We start from the raw sequence: 22,560 nt of genomic DNA, 5'->3' as shown, positions 1-22,560 counted from the left end.
TTCTTTCTCCATGTCTCTCTCTCTCTCACACACACACACACACACACACACATTTTTTTTTTGAGATGAAGTCTCTGTCACCCAGGCTGGAGTGCAGTGGCACAATCTCGGCTCGCTGCAACCTCCACCTCCCAAGTTCAAGCGATTCTTCTGCCTCAGTCTCCTGAGTAGCTGGGACTACAGGCACGCACCACCACGCCCGGCCAATTCTTGTATTTTTAGTAGAGACAGGTTTCATTATACTGGCCACGCCAGCCTCGAACTCCTGACCTCATGATCCACCTGCCTTGGCCTCCCAAAGTGCTGGGATTACAGATGTGAGCCACCGCACCCGGCCACACACAAACTTTTTCTTATACCAAAGACTAGGTCTGAAGCGTTGAGACTACCTGCTCTCAAATTTCCATCATGTTTCCAGCTTAATTCAGTCCAAATTGACAAAGGGCAACCCTCCTTCCCGGTGTGTCCTGTACTGTAATTCTAATGGCCATGAAGAATTTAGTACACTGAGTATTAATCCTCTGAAAGCAACATGACTCCTTCACCAAGCCAATTCATTCCTTTTAACAAAACCACTTTGTCAAAGATTTACAGTTACTGATACTTTCTCTGCTACCCTTTTCTCCTTTCTTGTTCTAATATCAATCAAAGGCTTACCTTTTGCTAGATACTAGGCTTAGTGCTTCTATATATTATCTTATTTAATCCTCACAATAAACCTATTAGGCAGATACTATTCTTATTTTAAAGATCGGCCAGCTAAGGCTTAGAGGGCTAAGTCCTCTGCCCAAGGAAATATACCTTCCAAATCTTGAAGCTGGGCTACAAACTCAGGTGACTAGGAGCTCTGTGAACTCTCAATTACCATGCCCTGGCACTTTGGGTAAAGCATTTGAGAACAGACTTGATTCCATTGAAAGTGAATCCACAGCTTTTAGAGACATTTTATGTGTATTCATCTTTGTAAAGAGCCATCCACCTATGATGCTTTTCTAACTATTTACAACTACATTGTAATAGTTACATTACATTAACTACATTAGACCACATTGTTCTTAACATTTTGAGGGGAAGGGACCTATCTGAGAATCTCGAGTGAAACCCATGAATCCCAGGCACAAAGCCCCCGATGTTCCACATCTTTCTGAAGCAGAAACCCTCCCACCATCCCTCCCACCTATGACCATGCATGTTAGTATGAGCTGCTCATGTACTGGGTAGCAACGTGGCCCCAGGATGGAAGCAGAAGCATCTCTGGGAAGGAGGGTGCTGCTTACAAAGCTCTGTGTGCCAGCACGCCCTCCCTCCGAGAGAGACTCAGCCAATCTTTCAGCTCTCATTTTGGATTCTGAATCTCAGACTGGTTTACAGACATCCTAGCACTCATCCCAAAGTCGGGATTTTTTTATTTGTATTTGTATTTTTTTTTATTTTTAACTTTTATTTTAAGTTCATGGGAACAAGTGCAGGTTTGCTACATAGGTAAACTTATGGGGGTTCGTTGCACAGATTATGTCATCACCCAGGTATTAAGCCTAGTGGCCATTACTCATTTTTCCTATCCCAGAGTCTTATGAGTTGAATATAAAACAGAGAAACACCCTTTCTTCACATGCGTACGTTTAATAACATGAAAGCCACGACAGAGGCAAAAACACTAAATCAACTTGGTATCCATTTTACTCCCTAATATTAGGGGGACAGTGAACATATAACCCAAGCAATAAAATGCCTTCGGAAACCAAGAAGGGAAGGGCCCAAGTTTGATAAGAGAAACCCAACAATGGTTAAAACATCCATGCAACATTTCGTGGAGTCCCTTCTGCCAGTGGCTCCCGTGTGTCCGTATCTTGGAGTGTGTTAGGCTTCTGTTTCAAGAACAGACCGTGGACCTGGCTTCCTCACTTCCCCAAAAGAATTCCTATAGAAGGCTACAGGAAAGGCTTCTTGGTAACTTTCTTTGTTTCACACAATGGAAAACATGAGAAATGGACAGCACCCTCTCATCCCCAAAACACCACCATCATAGCAAGGATAATGGCTCAGTGGAGTTTCGAATTTGTATAGTGCTTTATACGTTTTCAAAGAATTTTCACGTATATGATCTTCATCAGCCCATGCAACAGCCTTGTGGTTTACCACGGAGAAAGCAGACACCAGAAGGAACTTGTTCAAGATCACGCAGCCAGATAGTGGAACCATGGGGCGAGCACCCAGACTGCACCGTCAGCCCAGCATTTCCAGCCGGCCACTAAATAGCTCTCTATCCTGTCACCCTCTCCGACTTCTTCTCCCTCTCTATGTCCAGGCTGCCTGTCAGTTCACAATGCTATCTCACTACACATACAGATTTCAAAAGCAGAAAAGCACAAACCCTTCTCTGACAAGTACATATAGATATAAAAATAAATGTGGCACTCTTCTTTATTGCTTCTTTATGGATGTCTTTCCCAGATGAAAAGACCCTGCTGGGGAATAGTTCATCGACCTGTTATTTCTTTGTACACAGATTACTCCTTAGTAATAGCAGGACCTTCACACCAGGAAATTATTTGCTAAATATTTCCCACTGTCTCACAGCTGGATCTGTCCATTTCTCCCAGACGTAAAACATCTGGGCGGGTACAGCAAAACACAGCAAGTTCAAAGAGACGTCCCCAAGATGCAGAAGTGGAGAGCTGTCCTCAGCAGTCTGTCACGGGCCAGCTGGGGGCATTTGTATTTCCCAAGACCCTTTTCCGGCTGCATCTCACCATAGCTTTTATATGACTGAAAAAGTGTCCAGGAGGTTGACCAGATAGCTGCATACATCGCTGAAAAGGTGGCCATGGAGAAGCAGCAGTGGCCCCATGCTATGTGGTCATGTGATGGTTTTCGAAGTCTGCTCACAGCAAATGGGGTGGGATCCACTTCTGGATGTTCTCAGTGAGGTGAAGGACTTCACAGGAGGATGCCATCTTCAGCGTAGGCTCATTCTTCTCTCCTCCAGTGTGACAGACAGGCACACCCCTGAGCCTCAGCTTCGGGAAGAAGAACCCGCAGAAATCCTGCTCATACCAGTTCTGTCTTGTGAAGAGTCACTGGCCCCAAATGCTTATTTGGGGAGGTGACTGGGAGAAAAGCTCGTTCCATGCCAGCTTTAGAGAAATCCGGGAAGATACTCTGGAGTCGTGCAAACTTCTAAAAAGAAATGAAATAAAAGTGAAGTGAATAATTGGAAAAATTCAGCAGTTGCCACCTCCTTTTAAACTCTGTTCACTAAGAGCTGGCTAGACAACCCATTCTGGAAGCTCCCATACTCACTGCCTCACTCGCTCCACAAGGGATTTGTACCAACCATGTCACTGGCGTCTCCAAACTTGGACCAGGAGATTCACTAATTGTGGTCATTTCAACCCCCTACTGTTAGGTCTATGTATGGAAAGTCAATGCCCACAGAAGAAGGCATTTGCAAACAAGAAGCTAAAGTCATTCATGTTTAAAATATACTGCCTGGTAACTCTAATTATCTTCTTATATGCAAATAACCCTAACATCCTAACTGTAAGCTCCTTGAGGGCAGGAACAATGTCTTACACCTTTTTATGCCCTGTACAGTGCCTAGCATAATGCCTTGAACATAGTAGGTGCTCACTGGAGTCTTTGATTGACTGGTATCTCAAACAGAAAGCAGAGAGATGAGTGCACAGCCAGAGAGGCAAGTTAGTGAATACAGAGACACAGTGAGCGGCAAGAACCTGTCCTGGGGTAGCCCCTGGGTGAGGTCTGTCCTGGCCCCTAGGTAGCCAGCCCTGCCTGGTAGATGGAGACAAAGGGGGCAGATCACTTTCTAGAGGGGTCAGACACACATGTGGCCCTACTCTCCCACAACCGTGGTCAACGCAGGTGAGCAGCCACGCAGAAAGAATCTCTGAGGGCTTTTAGCTGGAGCCTGCAACCAACAGCTCATGGGCCTGTCTAGGTGCCCAAGTACCAGCCAGCCATCCTCCACCCCGGAAGCCTCCTGCTATGCCCCACTGCTCTGGCTTCTTGGGCTTAATTCTTAAGGCATGGGCAGAAATACCAAAAATAAAAGGGGAGAACCCCCATGAGAAAATAGCTTGAAGGCAGCCAAAGGAGGCTGATCTATCCCCTGGCATCCCTGGGGCAGTGGGGCCCCCTCCCTCACCCACAGGAAGAGCGGGGCCTCTGCTCTGGGATGGGGGGCCCTCAGCGCTGCAACTTCTAGCACTGTGCCTACAGGGCCTCTGCTCTTTCATAGAACCCCTTGTCATTTCCCAAATGTCCTTCCTATATCTTACTTTGTTTTTTTCTTTTTTCCACAACGCTCTACATGTAGCCACTAGACAAACACTGGAAATATTTCAGGTAGCTTCCTGTAATGATTCTCCCAGTCTAGGGGCCTCAAAAAGTCCAGGGTTCAAAGAATAATCTCTCTCACCATTATTAAATGATTCACACTGTCTGCAAAAGATATTTGGATTGGTGCCCTGGGTAATCTTTTAATAACAGAAGATGTTTTAAAAAGATACTTACGCAAGTGAAAATGATGAGTGTTAAGTAGAAAATAACCAGAGCCAGCAGCAGGACAATCTCCGCTCTGTATTTCTTAAAAGTCTCTTCTTTATGCTGTGCAGGGCATCCTTTAAAAAAGTAAGTGACATGTGAAGCCATTTTAACAGGATTTTTCTACCATGAAAAAAAGCTAAGAATGCTTTGTTCCTCAGTCCTGGAGTCCCGCTTGTCTCCTCTTCCCACCACCAGGATGAACGACAGTAACAGTGGCAGGGATGGTGATAGCAGCAGCAGCAGCCAGTGTGCACTGTTGCTCTGTGTCCGGCTGCATGCACCAGGACTTGCACACAGCATCTCCCCGAATCTTCAGAGCAGGCCTGGGTGTCCCATTTTACAGATGAAAGAGCTGAGGCTCAGAGAGGGTCAAGGACCAAGGACCAAGGACCAAGGCGGCTGAGCCAGGCATCTGGTCCAGGCTTATCCTGCGGCCTGTCTGCCTCCACTTTGGATGTCAAGCCTTTCCTGGCTTACTTTGTCCTCCTACCAGATGAACCACCACTTGTTAATCCATAAATTATCTTAACCTCATTAGCGTTGGGTAGACTGTGGTGTGTCCTCACCTCATGAGGATTCAGGGACTATGAAAGGAAGAAGGTGAGCTGCCCTGCTACTGCCAAAAACGTCAACAGATTTTTGTAGAATCGTTCAAGCTCTTTCGGTGAGGCTACCAGCATGGGTGGTTGGAAGAGTAGCTCCCTCAGGGTTGTTAAAGGGTGTGGTGCGGCACCAAGGGAGGGTAAGAGCAGCGAGGCCTTTAGCCCAGGAACAGATATGAAGGGAGGCGCCTCTCCCCACTCAGGTGCAACACCCAATGTGCTGTTTGTGGAAGCAAGTTGAGCTCTGGCTATAGTGTGCTTGCAAGCAGAATCTGCTCGATGCCCCAGGCAGGAATAGGTGGAGTGCAAGTGAGTGGAGGGGGTTCTGCCATTGGAGCCTATGGCTGGATCTCCAGAGAGCTGTCGACCCCTGAAAATGGATTCAACATTTTGTGCAGCAGTCTAAGGATGGATTCTCACAGCCGTGGGCAATGAGAGCCATTGTCCTCATGGTCCCTAACACGTATTGATCATGCAGTTTATCCCGGGCACCACATTCAGCATTTTAATGCAACTTCTCATTTAACCTTCACAACAAGCCTATGTTATAGATATTGCTTCCATTTTAGAGATTAGAGAACTGAGGCTTAGAGTCAACCAGCGATTTGCTCAAGGTCACACGCTAACAAAAGGCAGAGTTAATATTTGAACCAGATCTAAGTGACTGCAGACTCTGACCCCTTAAGTTGTAGGCAATATTGCCTTGGAAGAGGAAAAGGTGAGAAAATCAGCTCTTCTCTTCATTTTCTATCCACTCCCCACAAAACATGCCTCCCCTCTCCACTCTCCTCTGTAAGGTTCCTCTCATTCATGTGAATATTCATTGAGGGCCTACTATGTGCCCAGATACATCAGAGAAGAAAATAAAGAGGTTCTTGTTCTCTTGCGGAGACAGACAGTAAATCAATCCATAACATGCCAGTTGTACTAAGTACGAGGAAACAAAGAAACCAGGATGAAGGGCTGGAGATCCAGGAGGGCCTAAGAGAGGTGTGTGCATACAACACTAAGCAAAAAGCACACACTGCCCCCTTAAACAGGAATTGTACTCTTGCAGGGTAATAATATTACCCTAAGTCCGATTCCTTTCAGATCCTGGACAGAAGGAGAAACCAACTGTTGTACGGAATCAGGGGCTCTGTGACCACATTTTTATCACTTCCAGCCTCAGCCCCTAACAAGTGTTGGGCAAAAGTCAAACAAAAGGCATCATTTAAGCCACAGAAAGAGAAAATGGAGACATGCTTGCAGCGGATTTTCACTTTCAGCCACAGATGTGATCCAAAGCTCTAGAGCTACGCTCCGAAAGAGAGGATCGATTTTAGGACCTAAAGGAAGTACACATGCATTGTGCAAGAAGAAAACAAGTGCAGCAGGTCACCTCACCTGTCACTCTCAAGATCACCTTGCCGCTTAGGTTTCTCTGCCCATCCGGGTCCTGCAGAGTGCACCTGTATGCCCCCGAGTTGCAGCTGGTAGTGTTTCGGATCTTCAGGGAATAGGGCCTTTCACTGGGGGCGTCCAAAGAACCATTTTGCCCCTTCTGATGATAGTGCTGACCCCTGAGGTGGTCTTCCTGGGGTGTCTCCATCCTCTCCTCACCGCCCTCCAGTAGCTGTGAAGAAGGAATCATAGCGCATCACGGTCCACTGCAAGAACTCCAACTCGACACCAGTGTTTCCATTTTGTTTTCAGAAGATCCAGCCTCAACTTATGTTTGTAAAATAAGACACGATGCTCTTGTGTGTGTGTGACCTCTGGGGGAGGAGAGATCTATGAAAATTCCTAAGGCTACATCTTCGGAATATATCAGTACTGCATCTCATGATTCTATCATAAGTATTCCAATTTCTACCCTATGTAAGAGAGAGGGAGTCACTGTTGATGATAGTGATATGCTGTGTGTGAATCTTGCTGGATTATATTTTGTGTCTATGTATACATGTATAGATAGGATTGTTCTGTATTAAATGTTCTCTTGTTTTCTTCAGATACCAACTCAGCCACTGAATGATTCCTATTTCTGTATCCCAGCCTTTTATTTGGAAAAATTCCTGAATCTGTTATGATCCTTGCCAGACAATTCAACTAAAATCAGATAGGCAGACAGACAGATGAGCAACGCCTCCTGCAAAGAGTCACCTTGTTCCTCAAGGGCTGTGTCTCTGTGTGGTCACGCTTGACGTTGCCAAATGTGCCACACCTTTTCTCTGTACTAGGGCAGCGAGACAGCTGAGAAGCATGCTTTATAGTGAGCGTATGTGTCAGATCATTTGTTGGTCATATCAAACTCCACGTCGAAGGGCAGTAACAGCTGACTTCACTGTACTCAGGACAGACCAGCCAGACTTGGGTAGATGCCCAATTTAGCCAGACGTTTCATCTGGCTGGCTTTCTGTCTTTTTTTTCTTTTTTGAGACAGGGTCTCGCTCTATCAACCAGGCTGGAGTGCAGTGGCTTGATCAGGGCTCACTGAACCCTTGGCCTCCTGAGTCAACCTTCTGGTACTCCCACCTCAGCCTCTCCAGTAGCTAGGACTATAGGCATGTGCCACCATACCTGGCTAGTTTTTATTTTTTTTGGTTTTTTTTTAGAGGCAGTGTCTTGCTCTGTTGCCCAAGCTGGTCTTGAACTCCCAGACTCAAGCGATCTGCCCACCTCGGCCTCCCAAAGTTCTGGGATTACAGGCGTGAGCCGCTGCGCCCAGCTTGCTTTCTGTGAATTCTCTGTGATCAAACTGGTGGAGTGTCTTCAGCATCTCCCACTGCAGAGATTAGGTTCATACCACATTCACCATGGATTCTCTCTTTCCTAGACATATTTTCAATCTGCCTAATTAACTTGCTAAGTTGCTCCTCCATTGAAATACTTTAAAGCCTCTAAAATGAATTTACACATGCAGCAAAGCAAATCCTTGTTTTCAGCCTGCCTGGGCAGCCCTTCAACATTGACATCCCCTAGCAGTACCTGAGTTTCCCTTTGCTGGTTGGCTGGGGACCAGCAGGGAGCCCAGGATTAAGTGACATTCCTTACCTGTCCCTGGCGTGATAACTGCACCCAAGAGCCACTTTAGGGAAGGAGACAGAGATTATCGGGCCCCACTGCCACTGTCTTTGCTTGCACCTATTAGTGATGAATCTCCTGTTCTGGGAGTGCCCTACAACTCTTCCCTGACTTTTAGGAAGGGACTCAGTGCAGGGAAAGAGATAGCCAAGGAGTTAGGGAAATACTCTGAGAAGCAACTCAGGAAAGACAATACATACACATGGGCACGTGTGCACTCGTACACACCACACACACACACACACACACACACACACAGTCATTTCTGCGCCTTTTATTAATTCAGGGCATATACCACAAGGGCACCAGAAAGCTCGGGCTCCAGCCCTGGTGTCTGCTATGACGCATCCCTGTAGAGTGGGCTACAGAGACATCTGGTGGCAGATCGATCGCTCCTGCAAGAAAACCTGCTCAGCTCCCTCCTAGCCCTGAGCTGAGACGAATGGCTCTTTTCAGGCCGAGTCTGTGGACATAAATCCCATTTCTCAGTGGTCCTTTTTGTGTGGAAAGATTCCTTTCTAAATAATCAAGAATCTATGGGAGGAAGTTAAAAGACTGGGGCCCTTGGGTACGCAAAAAGAAAGCACAAAAAGGAGGTGGGGCCGAGGAAATTAACGGTGTCCAACTGATTCCTGAACACATCTAATTTAGCACCATTTTTCCCTTTTCAAGCCTAAGTAAACCTTATATAAACTGCAGCCTCATTATGGGCTCACACCACTCCCCTCTCCCTTTCGCTGCCCTGGCAGAACTGCTTCTTCCTACCAGGCAGGGCTTTCACAGACGAGAGGCCGAGGCCCATCCAGGGCCAATCTGTGCCTAGCATGGCCTGAAAGGTCAGTTTGAAATTATTAGTTCAGCCCAGTCCCTGCAGTCCCCATTCCAATGTCCAATCTTGCTTTTCTTTTTTTAAATTAACCTCCAAATGTGAGCATAGCTGCAACAACCATTCTGAGATTATTCACCCATGGTTTTCTCCTGGGGAGCTCCTCTCCCATCCAGCAACCCCTCCCTCAGCTCAGAGAGGCCCATCTGGAAGTCAAGACCAAAACTGTGAACCCCTCTGGACCTGGGAGAAATATAAACTATTGTGTCTATTTACATAAAGATGGCCCCATTATTGTGTTAGCTGCTGGGAACTGTTGAAGCAAAAAGGTGCTGGTGATCAAAACCGGCTGGCAGTGACTTCTGCCTATTTGCAGAGAATTCATTTTAAACATCAGCAGCAACACCAATAAAATGTAGTTTATTTGATGGTTAGATTTCCACGGGCCTCTGGCAAAACCGTCAGTGGGCTGCTAGTTATTTTTAAATGACAAAACAAAGGCAGGGTGAGCCATAAGAACAGAAAGAAGAACCAAGGCACAAGGCAAGACAAAGAACCCCCAAAGCAACCTGCAGAATTCTGAAGAGCTGAAACATCACTGCCATCAGTGGGATCGTGGCAAAATATCTCAACTCTCACAGGGTCATCTTCCAAACACCCCGTTTCCTAAATGACCCAGAGAACTATCGGCAAAACCTTGGAACTCTTGCCAAACTAATGAACAGGACCGTTTGCCTAATAACCAACTACAGCAAAAAGAATTCCCTGTAAATTCACACACTGCAGCTGGAAATCTTTCAGAACCCTCCCTCTAACCTCCTTTTTTAGGGATATACATTTTCAGCTAAACTTTCTCTTGTGACCCCCAGCTGTAGAATGTGGCGTTTGTGCACAGCTGCAAAAGTCGTAGTAGTTTTCTTGTTAATGTTGCATACTCAGAATGGGGGTGGAGCCCTAGCAGGACCAAGGGACCATATGCAGAAGCTCAAATCATTATCATCAGATACATGGCCAGGCAGCTATCACCCTGCTTTATCGGATGAGCTAACTGTGGCAGAGGCACCACCAAAAACTGAAGGAGAAATTTCAGTGGGAGGAAAATGGAGTAACAGCAAATGGGCCATCCTCACTTTGCTTTGTTTTATGAGTTCTCATAAACATTGGAGCTGGCTCAGAATCAACCACTGGCAAGAACAGCTCTTTAAACATTCCAAATCTAAAAGTGTTCCATCGCTTCTCTGCAAAAGCATTTTAGGAAATAGTAATTTATAACAAAAGGAACCCTCAGATTCATTCACAGCCAACCATAATTGACAGGAACTATTTAATGCACCCTTCACAACGCTAATATTGTAGTACAGTGCGCTAAAGCACAACACAATTTCAGCAAATTAATTACTCAAAACACTCATCCCAATCATGTTTTAAAAATCCACATGTTGTGCATTAACTTTTATGCTGACAACTCTATCATTTTTGGTTGAGCTGGAAAAGTGCAAACGTGAGACATCTCATTTTCAGAAAGCCTGGGGACTGTGACTTGTCTCAAGGCCTCCAATTTGACTAAATCATTTAAATACCATATTCTTTCTCTCAAATGGAGATTTGACCTTAAGGAAACCACAAGCCCTAAATTAAAATAAACTCTCTTTCATCTGCAGAATGCTAAATCAAGCAAACACAAGTACTAATTTTATGGGCACGTGAATGGAGTCATTTTTGTTTTTTTTTTTTTAATGATGAACGAATTTGAACTAAAACAAAAGACATAAAATAAATCATCAATTATGGCTGAAACTTAACCAATATTAAAACATCCAATTGTGGAAAGCGTTTTTTTTTTTTAAAGTTTACATAATTTTATCCAAATATATGCCAACCTCCCACATTACCATATTTGAATCTAAGAGGGTGATAGTTTCATTTATAGCAAAAAAAGAGTTTTGATCACAAAATTGAAATCTAAATTTATCATACATCAGATTTGTTAAGAACGCAGGGCCAGGCACGGTGGCTCACGCCTATAATCCCAGCACTTTGGGAGGCCAAGGCAGGTGGATCATACGAGGTCAGGAGTTCAAGACCAGCCTGGCCAACATGGTGAAACCCGTCCCCACCACAAATACAAAATATTAGCTGGGCATGGTAGTGGGCATCTGTTAATTCCAGCTACTTGGAAGGTTGAGGTAGGAGAACCCAGGAGATGGAGGTTGCAGTGAGCCGAGATCGTGCCATTGTACTCCAGCCTGGGTGACAGAGCAAGACTCTGTCTCAAAAAAAAAAAAAACCGGGGGTGGGTGGGGGGAAATGCAATAGCTGCCTACCTAAAAGAAAAAAAAAAAGTATAAAAGTTTCATCTAATGATTTGATAAAACATATTTAAGGGTATAGATTGTAAGGATTTAAAGTTGGTATTGAATTAATCTGATGTATTCCAACCACATTGAGCAGCTTTTTTTTTATTGCATTTCTGGTGCACTAACATTCATGTACCTTGGTTTCTAACTCAATTAAAGTGCCAATATAATTCCCATTCATCATAAAAACAGCTCTTTATAATGTGCAAAATAGTTTGGCTCGGAGGTTGATGTCATAATGAGGGTAGAATGTATGAGCATTAATATCTTTTTTTCTATGCGTAGTTTTATTAGAAAAATGATTTTCCACTTTGAAATTTACTGGGTCTAACAGACAGAGCTGGATTTATGGCTGTTAACAGAGTTATGAGTATAGCAGAGGCAACATAATTAAGAGCACAGGCATTGGCATTGGGCTGAGCTGGAACCAAACCCCAGCCCTCCCACGGCTACCTCTGCTCTTGGCCAACTGACTGAACCACTCTCAGGCTTGGATAGCTCCACTGGAGTCTGGGGGTGATCACATCTCACTGAGCTGGCATGAAGATACTTATGATGATGTATACAGACCCTAAGCACCGTATCGATCACACAGAAAGCCCTAAAGATGTTACTACTCTCTCTCTCTCTCTTTTTTTTAGAGCCAAGGTTTCACTCTGCATACTAAATAGTTCCCTGAATATAAGAAGTATTGAAAAAGTATTTACTGAATGAATGCATGAATTTTAGAAAACAATGAGAAAGTTACAAGAGCACTAGCTTTGGAATCAAAGGACTGAAGTCAATCCCAGCTTCTCCATGCGTTAGCTGGGTCATCTTACATACGTCACTTCACCTCTGAGCCATTTCGTCTTCTGGAGCTCCCTTACTTGCTCATGGGGTTATTATAAGAATCAAGTGAGAAAACACAGAAAAGTGCTATATAATTGGTAATGCTGGCAATAGAAATTATTCTTATATGTGATAGCTTTCCACACCATCCACCCATTCTGTCACTTCCCTCACCAATGACACTTCCCGTCTCCTCTGGGAAAGTTGTCCTAGAAGTCCCAATCTCTGCTCTAGGGAGAAACTGTTTTTTCCACATACAGTGTCTTCAAAATATCCACAACATTCTGAATTTTTTTAAGCACCATCATAATAATATAGCAAAGCCCCTTGGAATTGAGATTTGAAGGCAATGTTGGACCCTTCATTGTTCATGCCAATCATCTCTCTTTCATTAGCGTCCTGTGGGGCCTGCTGGACCTGGAAGAGGTACCATTACAAGCTCTGAGTTCATGTCCTCTGAAGAATTCCACACCTAGGTTCTAGAGGAGGCAACTTAACTCAGGCCTGGTATCCCATGATCATGGAGACTGGCTCTGATAGGCACGTGACCCAGTCAAAGTCCCTTGAGAATACTCAGACATACGGTGAGATATTTGAAGAGAAACACAACCTTCTCCTTTGCACTTGCTTCTGGAAGGATATACAGGTTGAGCATCCCTAATCCAAAAATCTGAAACACTTCTGCTCCCAAGCATTTCAGGTAAGGGATGTGCAACCTGTCCAACTCTGTACTTATTGGCTATGATCTGGCTGCTATGTGGAGGCTGGACACAGAACCAATGTAAAGGAAGGCAGAGTTGAGAGATGGAGAGTCACCAAGTCCTGGGGACATTCATGAACCTCTACACCTAGCTATGTGCATTTGCCAGGGCTGCAGAGCACCACAAACTGGGTGGCTGAAACAACAGAAATGTATTCTCTCACAGTTCAAAGGAAGCCGGAAGTCCAAAATCAAGGTGTTGCCAGGGCCAAGCTCTCTGAAGGCCTTAGGGGAGAATCTGTTCTGTGCCTTTCTCTTAGCTTCTCGTGGTTGCCAGCAGTCCTCGGCACTGTTTGGCTTGTAGACACATCACTCCAATCCCTGTGTCTGTCTTCACGTAGCGTTCTCCCTGTTGTCTGTGTCAGTGTGTGTTTTCTCTTATTAGGACATCATTCATACTGAAGTAGGGCCCACCCTAGTCAGGTCGGACCTCATCTCAATTTGATTACATTTGCAAAGACTCTATTTCGAAATAAAGTCACAATCACAAGCATCAGAAATTGGAACTTCTGATCTTTTGGGGGGGCATAATTCAAGCCACAATGCCACCTGTATCTGAAAAGTGAACTGTATTTTGATTTTTCAATTTTTTCCCATTCCAATTATATATAAGCCAATATATTTCCTTTTCCTTAGGCTAGTTTTGATTGGATTTACAATCCCTCACAACTGAAAGACTCCTAATGATAAGGCACCCTGCACCACCATGTAAATAAGGGTGGTACGTAGGGGGCTATCGGCACATGGCTCCAGACTCGAGGTCAGTCCTGCTTTGTCCCTTGGGCTCACATGCCTCCCACTCCTTGGGGAATGAGACCTCAAGGGCTGATTTGAATCAGAACCTCTGTTCTCCAGAACTGCTAGTCCAAGGCGATTATGAACTGTTTATTGAAACCAGCATCCTTCTTTTCCTAAAGGTTTTCCCTATGTGGACCCATAATCCTAGGCAGCTACCACCTCTTCTAGAATCAGTAACCTCGATTCTATCAGTAATACCGATCCTAATCCGTAACCCCGAGGACTGCTGGCAAGCACTAGAAGCTAAGAACTGGAACAACTCTCCAAACTGTACCGATTTGGGACATGCAGTAGACCGGTCCTCCAAGAAAGCATCAAGTGATATTAACAAGCCTTGGGCTCCCAAGTCTTTACAGTTCCACATGAAACACAGGGAAATTTTACCCAAATATACCTCAGTGTAAAATAAAACAAAATGGGCCGGGCGCGGTGGCTCAAGCCTGTAATCCCAGCACTTTGGGAGGCCGAGACGGGCGGATCACGAGGTCAGGAGATCGAGACCATCCTGGCTGACACGGTGAAACCCCATCTCTACTAAAAAATACAAAAAAACTAGCCGGGCGAGGTGGCGGGCGCCTGTAGTCCCAGCTACTCGGGAGGCTGAGGCAGGAGAATGGCGTGAACCCGGGAGGCGGAGCTTGCAGTGAGCCAAGATCACGCCACTGCACTTCAGCCTGGGCGGCAGAGCGAGACTCTGTCTCAAAAAAATAAAATAAAATAAAATAAAATAAAATAAAATAAAATAAAATAAAATAAAACAAAATGAAAAACAAAAACATGCTTATGAGTAATAAAGGAATCTTAGGGAAGTATTTTCCGTCCAGCTCTATTTTGAGCTAATGATTGTTGATACAAAATTTAGGGTTCTTCCAGGAGCAGCCAGGAAGGGACTATGGAAACAGCTTTAGATGGAAGAAATTTTTTTTAGGTAATCAATCTGCTTTTAGTCTTGCCCTACATAAAACTTTCCCTTATGTCACTGAGACCTTCTCCAAACTTCCTCTTCTTTGCGTAGTGACATTGCCAAGTACTTAGCTAAGACAATTCAGTCCTCATGTGACTCAGGTTCCCCCTTTTATTAATGGAAAACAAGTTGGGTTTTTTCTTTAGTTTAGTTTGTTGTTTTTTTTTTTCCAATTGAACTTTCAGCTGCTTTCTTCCTCCCTCCCCACTGTCAAGCTAAAAGATTTTGGCAACTTGTGCTTTGTTCCACTACAGTCCAAAACTCTCAGTGATCCACCATTCTCATCTAGATGGACTTCTTCTATAGCCCCTCGGTGGCAGCCTCATTCTTCCTTGCCCACTCTTCCTCAGAACCACATGGACAGGACTGGTGACCAAGAGAAAAGAAGGAAAAGAATGAAGTCTCCCTCTGACACTCATCTTCTAAGAAGAATCATATTCTATCCATCACCAGGAGAAATATGTTTTGCTTTAGGCATATTTTGCATTATGCCATTCTCTGTGCTTAAAATCCTTCAATGGGGTCAGGTGCGGTGGCTTACGCCTGTAATCCCAGCACTTTGGGAGGCTTAGGCAGATGGATCATCTGAGGTCAGGAGTTCGAGACCAGCCTCGCCAACATGGTGAAATCCCATCTCTACTAAAAATACAAAAAATTAGCCGGGCATGGTGACAGGCGCCTGTAATCCCAGCTACTCGGGAGGCTAAGGCAGGGGAATCACTTGAACCTGGGAAGTGGAAGTTGCAGTGAGCTGAGATCACACCATTATACTCCAGCCTGGGCGACAAGAGAAAAACTCCATCTCAAAAAAAAAAAAAAAAAAAAAAAAAAAAAAAAAAAAAAAAATTCCTTCAGTAGCTCCTTCCTACCAAAAGGATAAAGTTCAAGTCATTATTGTTGGGCATTGGAGGCCCCTCACAATCTGTCTCTAGCCTACTTACTAATGTTATTTCTCAGCCATCTGCTGTTTAAGTCTCCCTTCTACATTACTGGTTACCTCAATGGTTCCCAGAAGGTCTTAGTGGATTCCCATGCCTTTGCTCAAGATGGTCCTCTGGCAAAAGTTGTACATTGATCCTGAGATGGCCAATGCCAGGCCCAGGACGGGGCACGCATTTGGGACTTAGAAATATTTACTAAACAATGAAAGTGTAAATATGAGAGACATCTGAAAAGCAACTTTACATCTTTCATGGTTTGACCTAGGGAGGAACCCATAAAAGTGATTCAACCAGGTCAAGTACTAGAGGTGCCAATGGGGAGAGTAAGATTTTTTTTTTTTAATTCTAACATACATTGTTTTCATAATTCAGTGGTTCTACATTTAATGTAGAAATGTTTCCTTTTTGTCCTATAACATGTTCTTAAATCCATCTTACAACAGAATTATTGTAGAATCAAGGAAGCACAGTCAGTGTTCAGCACTGGCTCCTCCATGGGCCATGAGGGTCTGTGGCTGTATAAATTACATCTGCCCCAACTGCGTATCAACTCTAGGCCTTCCTAAGGCACTCTGCTCTCCTCAGTATCCCTGGTTCTGTAGCTCATTATCACACAAGATGGTAGAGAGAGAAAACATAACTCCACCAAAAAGAAGTTTAGCAACATACGTGGAAGACAGCCTTGAACTTTTGAAGTGGTCTCATGCAAGCCATTAACCTGCTCTCCAACAGTTTCCTCAGTGTTAATGTCAGAGACAGAACACTCCATGGATGGCCCATGATCTGCCCCAGCTGGGGCTCTTCTCGATATTATAAAATCTATTTATAGTAGACTATTATCTGAAATCACACTCTTACTTCCCTTTTCTCCCTTCCTTTGGAAATCATCTGAAAGGGGCACTTGTCTTGTGATGCTTCACTGTCCTCACCCCCGCAGCATCACCCAGAGATGACACCGTATATCCTCTTTCGTTTTGCATCACCCGTAGGCTGTCAGGGCTCCTAGCATGATACAAGAAGGCATTGCATCTCTGGGATAAATGACCACTCGTTATTAACCTTAGTGAATATCAACCAAGCCCAAAGTACTCCATCCAAAGTTGTCCTCTCTCTCCAAACCTACATTAATGAGTGTAGACACAGCGATGCTTTTCATGAAGTACAGATGCAGCCCTTTAATGCACGGCTTTACTCCTCACAGACATGATACTGTGCTATGCCCTCTTATACCAGAATTTAACCACAGGTCATGGCCAGTGGAAGAAAAGTCATGGATCAAAATCTATTTGCATTATTTTCTCAAAATAGCTCCTCAAAGAACCACATCTATTACAACTTTCCTTTCTTTCTTTTCTTTACTTTTTTTTTTTTTTTTTTTTTTTTTTTTTGTAGAGACGGGTCTCACTACATTGCCCAGGCTGGCCTCAAACTCCTGGGTTCAAGCAATCCTCCCATCTTGGCCTCCTAAAATGCTGGGATTACAGGCATGAGCCTGAGCCATCACACCCAGCTTGTTACAACTTTAAAAGATAAATCGATTGGCTCATGCCTGTAATCCTAGCACTTTGGGAGGCCGAAGTGGGAGGATGGCTTGAGCTCGGGAGTTGGAGAACAGCCTGGGCAATGTATTCAGATCTTGTCTCTACAAAAAATTAAAGACATAAAAATTAGCCAGGTGTGGTGGTACGCCCTTGTAGTCTCAGCTACGCTACTTGGGAGGCTGAGGTGGGAGGATTACTTGAGCCCAGGAAGTCGAGGCTGCAGTGAGCCGTCTTCATGTCACTGTACTCCAGCTTGGGAAACAGAGTGAGACTCTGTCTCAAAAAATAAAAATAAAGCTAAATTGAGCTACTATCCTAATGAATATAATTTATTAACTTTTCTATTTCTTCTCAATCACCCATTCTGCCTTAAAAAGTGTAAGGGAGGCCGGGCGCGGTGGCTCACGCCTGTAATCCCAGCACTTTGGGAGGCCGAGGCGGGCGGATCACAAGGTCAGGAGATCGAGACCACGGTGAAACCCCGTCTCTACTAAAAATACAAAAAATTAGCCGGGCGCGGTTGTGGGCGCCTGTAGTCCCAGCTACTCGGGAGGCTGAGGCAGGAGAATGGCGTGAACCCAGGAGGCGGAGCTTGCAGTGAGCCGAGATCGCGCCACTGCACTCCAGCCTGGGCGACAGAGCGAGACTCCGTCTCAAAAAAAAAAAAAAAAAAAAAAAAAAAAAAAAAAAAAGTGTAAGGGAGGAAGGGATGAGAGGAGGACCTTTTGTTGGATCCCAGTTAAGAGGACATGGTCCATAGAAGAGACGAGCTGGGCCAACAGGAATTGGGATATCTCTGTCCACTTTTGGCTTCACCTTTACCCTCCTGCGCATGTCTCCATTAAGTCCCCTCTGGCCCATCTCACTGCATCTTTGAAACAGAGAGAATAAAATGAACACTCTTCCTTACCAACCCTAATGTTGCAAACAGATTGGATGCTGTCTGTTTTGAGTTTTCTGGTCAAAGGCATATGATAAAAAACACATGGTTTACATGGGTCCTTTTGTTAATTACAAGTAATCAGTGCCAAATGGACAAAGGCAAGATGCTACATGGTGCCGGAGGATTGAGTGGTGAATGGAATTTTAAATTATGAGTCATTATAACCATACTTATGATACGCAGACAGCCTGCAGAATGTACTTCAATCTGGTGGATGGTGAAAACCCACTGCAAGGGACTCTGCTTTCCTTGCCCAGCACGAAGCCCCTTCCTGTGCTGGCAAAACAGGTTTTACAAAGCCAGGGTAGTGATGATGAAGTGAGGCGAGATGGGATAAGCTGGCTCTGGTCACCAAAATGAAATTCCTCCCTTTACGGCTACCCCTCCACTTTGATGAAACATTTTACAAGAAACTTGTAGAAAAATGACCAGACGCTTAATCTTCTGTAAAATGAAATATTTCGGCATTTCAACACCGGCCTTATCTCCAGAACATGCTATCCATTTTTGTTGTATAAACGCAATCAATGCAAAAGTATAATTATTGGGCTGGAAGATAATAAATACGTACAGAATATGCTGAGACCTGTTTAAAAAAAAATGCTTAAAGGCACATTACATGTCACTTTCGAGGCACCTGATTCATTTATTGGTATAGCATAACTCTCCTATCCACGAATCTCAATCACCATTTACTTCTCAAAAAGTAACTACAGTATGACTTTTCATTGGCACTATTCCATGAATCAGCAGGAAAAAAAGAATGCCTAGAGACTGCCGTCCCTTTTTTTCTTGACAGAGTTTTGAAAGACCATCAGGGTCAATCTTGCAAGAACTGTGTCCAATAAACAAGCTCATGCGTTACAGAGTTACATCACCACCTGACATCCAAGTTGAAGTCCAAGGTTAATTGCTATGGTTTAGTGGACCATTCCAAATGACCCTGTGCAAGAAGCTTTCACCCCAGAACTGTTTGAACTTTACAGTCGGAAATTTCATCTACTTGTTTCATGAGTACTTTTTAATTACTCCCTGGGGGTATTAATGTTTTCTTTCTTTATTAAATAATTACTCTCTGGAAGGGATAGTGATTTCATGTTTTCCCCCTTCTTTGAGATAACTAAGTCCCTGCCTGGTTAGCCCAGGGGCACTTTGATTTTCTTTACCTTAAGTTATTCAGGTAGAAAACAGAGATATCAAGATAGACCTCAAACAACTCAGGATTTGGAATCAGACTGTTTGGTTCAAATCCCAACTCCACCATTTAGCCAGTGCAACAGTGGACAGGTTATTTCCCTCCCTAAGGCTCAGTTTCCTCACCTGTAAAGTAGGAACAGTAACAGTACTGATCCCTAAGTCCATTCTTCCAATGGATGGAAATGGATAGTGGATGTAAATATTTACCTTGGAGCTTGGCATGTGGTGAGCATTCAAAAATTGTTTTTACAATATTTTTAAAAATAGTGTTGTTTTGACTATGCGAACAACTTTGGAATTGTTGTGTTTGCTGATCCTACAGTAAGGTACAAATGAAGTAAGAATATTTAACACCTAACTTTCATATACAATACAATGCTCTGAGGCAGCAGCACCATCGCCGTTATGCATAACTCATGAGGTGCTGGGCTGAATTCACAGAGCACCTTTGCAATTTATAGGGCAAAAATTAGGTGCCGTGAAGAATACACAAAAGTATTGATACAGCCACTGCCCCCCAGGGAACTGACAATCCAGTTAGGAGACACACACACAAAGAGATCACCGCAGTGATGCCTTGTACTGTTAACTGGCCAGAGACACGTACAGGTTCTTATAGTATCTTTTATGGTGGGCAGAACAAAGCCCTGCATTTTGGGGAAAGCTACAAGTGCACAGATTTGCCCCCACCGTAAGACAGCAAATCAGTGAGAGCTACAGAGTGAGGCTGGAATATTATATTCATTTGGGTTAAAATGGAGGCGCAGTGGTAGCAGTGGCCTGACTTAAAGAAGGACCAGTGATATCGAACAGTAGCTGCTTGACTTTAGAATGACACCATCATTGCCATCTTAGAATCTGAGAATGTTTCAGTCAAGAGGAAACCTTGAAAAAGCCTCCTTGCCACTCAGTCCTCTTACAGTAGGAGCAGCAAGGCCTGTTGTTACACATGCAGGCTCCAGTTCATGCATCCACCTGATGCCCTCATGGCTGCCTCTCTCACGGCTGCCAGAGGAAGGAGGAGGAGGGCTAGGGGAGGAAGCCAAGGGTATCCCACAAAGGGGATGACCACTGATAACTACCACGGATGAAATGGCCTAAGTCACTTCTGTGTCTTAGCCCTTCATTTCAAATTGCCCCCTCCCCCTCCCATGTATCATGGGCATCACAGTCATAAAACACAAGAAATCAGAAGTCTGGAGACATTCCCCCTGTCCAATGCCCAAATCTAGGTCCCTGTTGCTTTCTTCCTGACCTGTAGGCCCACAACCACAGGTGGCCTCCAGAATTAATCCAAACGAGAGAGTCTCTGCCCTTCCAAAACGTCTTAAGTGGATCATTCATCTCAGGCCACCTTCAAGGGCAGGAAGGGGATTGAGGTCTGCGGAGAGCAAAACCTAAGTCGGCCCTGTACCTGGATGCGGATAGGGCGGGGGAGGCGCGACGGGAGACTGGGTACTCCAAGATCAGCTGCGGGAGACGCCCCTCGCCCCCACCCGGCAGCCACAGAGGGTCGCCAGCCTCCGGGAGATGGTTCCCACTGCCTTCAAATGAGTCCACCAAACCCCAGCCCGCGGGCATCGCAGCACCCACCTTGACCCAGGAGACCGTGTAGGGAACCTGCGGATCCCAGGGGGCGGTGCAGGGCAAGTCCACATCTTCAGAGCAAGCCACCTTCACCTCCGGCGTCGCGGGGGCCAGGCTGTAGGCTACAAGAAAGAGAGAGTGCGTCGTGAGCAAGCGACCGACGGGAGGGGGTGTCGTGGAGGGGCGGGGGGCGACAGGCGCTCGCGGGCCCTACCGCAGCTCAGGAGTAGAAGCTGGAGGCCGCGCGACATGGCTGGAGCGCTGCGCCGCTGCCACGAGCTGCAGGGCTGTGGCGCGCTGGCGCCGGCTGCCCTTTTATGCCCGTGCGTTGGGGAACTTCCCTACGCGCCAGCCCCGGGGATTCCCCGGCGGGTAGCGGAAGCGGGTGGCGCGCCCCCCTAGTACCGCTTAGGCCGGGGCGCCCCCGTCCCCGCCCCCTTCGCCCCCGTCCCCGCCCTCCGTCTTCCCCGCCGCCCTTGCCGCGTGCGCGTCTCCGCCCCCGCGCGCCCGGGTCGGGCGCCCCAAGTTCGCGTCGCTGCTGCGGCTAGCAGCGGCGACAGCAATCCCCGCGTGACGCCCAGCGCTGGGGGCTTCGCAGACCGCGCTGGCGCGCGTGACGCTGCCGTTGACCCGCAAAAGGAAGCCGGGAACCTGGCCATCGGAGCGGGATCTGCCCATTTTACGGAGGCCAAACCAGATTCCGAGAGGGTGGGCAACTTCCTCAAAAGCCCAGCCTGTCCTTGGGAACGTCACTGGTGAACCCAAGTCCTCACTCTTCTCCAGAATCTGTGATAATCAAAGGCGCCTTAGATTTCCATAGGAACATACAAGTCTGTAGTACTTGGCTCCCTGCCTTCCCTGGGAAGTTGTCAGTCAGTACCGTCCTACCTGTTTAAATTATATCACCAAAAGAGAGTGTCTCCTATTAAAGTAATAATTACACACACACATACACAACATTTTTGGAAAAGAAAATTCTAGAAGACAATGAAATTATCCGTAATCCATCCAGGAAGTAACTTCAGTTAACATGTTTTTTTATGTTATAAAATGTTTGTAACATAACATAACATAAAAATATTTATAACATTTAAGTCAGTGCACAGATTGGTATTTTTAATGGTTTATTCTTCCTGCTATCTTGTAAACTACTTTCTTTTAGCTTAATAATTTGCAAGGAGTTCCACATCATTAAAAACTTCCAACAGCATCATTTTGGTCCATCTTTCAGTTGCACCATAAATTAGAATCGATTAGTGTTAGACATACAGGTTGTTTCTTTTTGTATTACTAATATTAGAAACAATGCTGTGATTGCTATGGGAAACTTCAGTGTAGATAAATCTTTGCTCTAAAATTGCTTATTTTCTTAGAATAAATACCTCAAGGAAATTGTGCTAGGTGAAGGGGAGTTTCCAATTTTGTTAAATATTGCCAAAAAATTACCTGCAAGGAGGTGTCTTCAATCTATATTCCCATCTGCAACGACAGTGCCTGTTTCCCAACACTCTTGCCAACACACACTGTTGTCCAACGTTTCTATCTTCGTCCATCCAAGAGGTTAAAAAGAGTGGCATCACT

The 22,560-nt window shown here is 45.2% G+C and overlaps 1 protein-coding gene across 2 annotated transcripts; it reads right to left on the bottom strand.

The window, feature by feature from the left end:
* Positions 1-1,607: 1,607 nt before the first annotated feature.
* Positions 1,608-21,564, bottom strand: CD83 (CD83 molecule). 2 transcript variants are annotated; one of them, XM_050789342.1, is made up of 5 exons: positions 21,194-21,564; positions 20,986-21,101; positions 6,558-6,786; positions 4,537-4,643; positions 1,608-3,177 (listed from the first exon to the last, which is right to left on the bottom strand). In XM_050789342.1, the coding sequence occupies exons 1-5, from the start codon at positions 21,228-21,230 to the stop codon at positions 3,052-3,054; spliced, it is 615 nt and encodes a 204-aa protein (XP_050645299.1). In that variant the 5' UTR covers positions 21,231-21,564; the 3' UTR covers positions 1,608-3,051. The 2 variants fall into 2 exon arrangements, with proteins under 2 accessions (XP_050645299.1, XP_050645298.1); XM_050789341.1 differs by having other exon boundaries at positions 1,608-3,180; positions 21,194-21,563.
* Between the last annotated feature and the right edge of the window lie 996 nt (positions 21,565-22,560).

The sequence above is a fragment of the Macaca thibetana genome, chromosome 4 (assembly GCF_024542745.1).
Source record: "Macaca thibetana thibetana isolate TM-01 chromosome 4, ASM2454274v1, whole genome shotgun sequence".
In the NCBI taxonomy this organism is placed as follows: Eukaryota; Metazoa; Chordata; class Mammalia; order Primates; family Cercopithecidae; genus Macaca; species Macaca thibetana.
Note: the sequence above shows the minus strand (reverse complement) of the source record. Positions and strands in the feature narration are given on the sequence as shown.

Bases quoted from the DNA above. Each gene is read 5' to 3' on its own strand.
- CD83 (XM_050789341.1), bottom strand. From the start codon at position 21,230: ATGTCGCGCGGCCTCCAGCTTCTACTCCTGAGCTGCG. The intron at 21,102-21,193 runs GTAGGGCCCGCG...TCTTTCTTGTAG, and splicing joins GCTTCTACTCCTGAGCTGCG to CCTACAGCCTGGCCCCCGCG. The intron at 6,787-20,985 runs GTGGGTGCTGCG...CCTTCTTCACAG, and splicing joins ACACGGTCTCCTGGGTCAAG to CTACTGGAGGGCGGTGAGGA.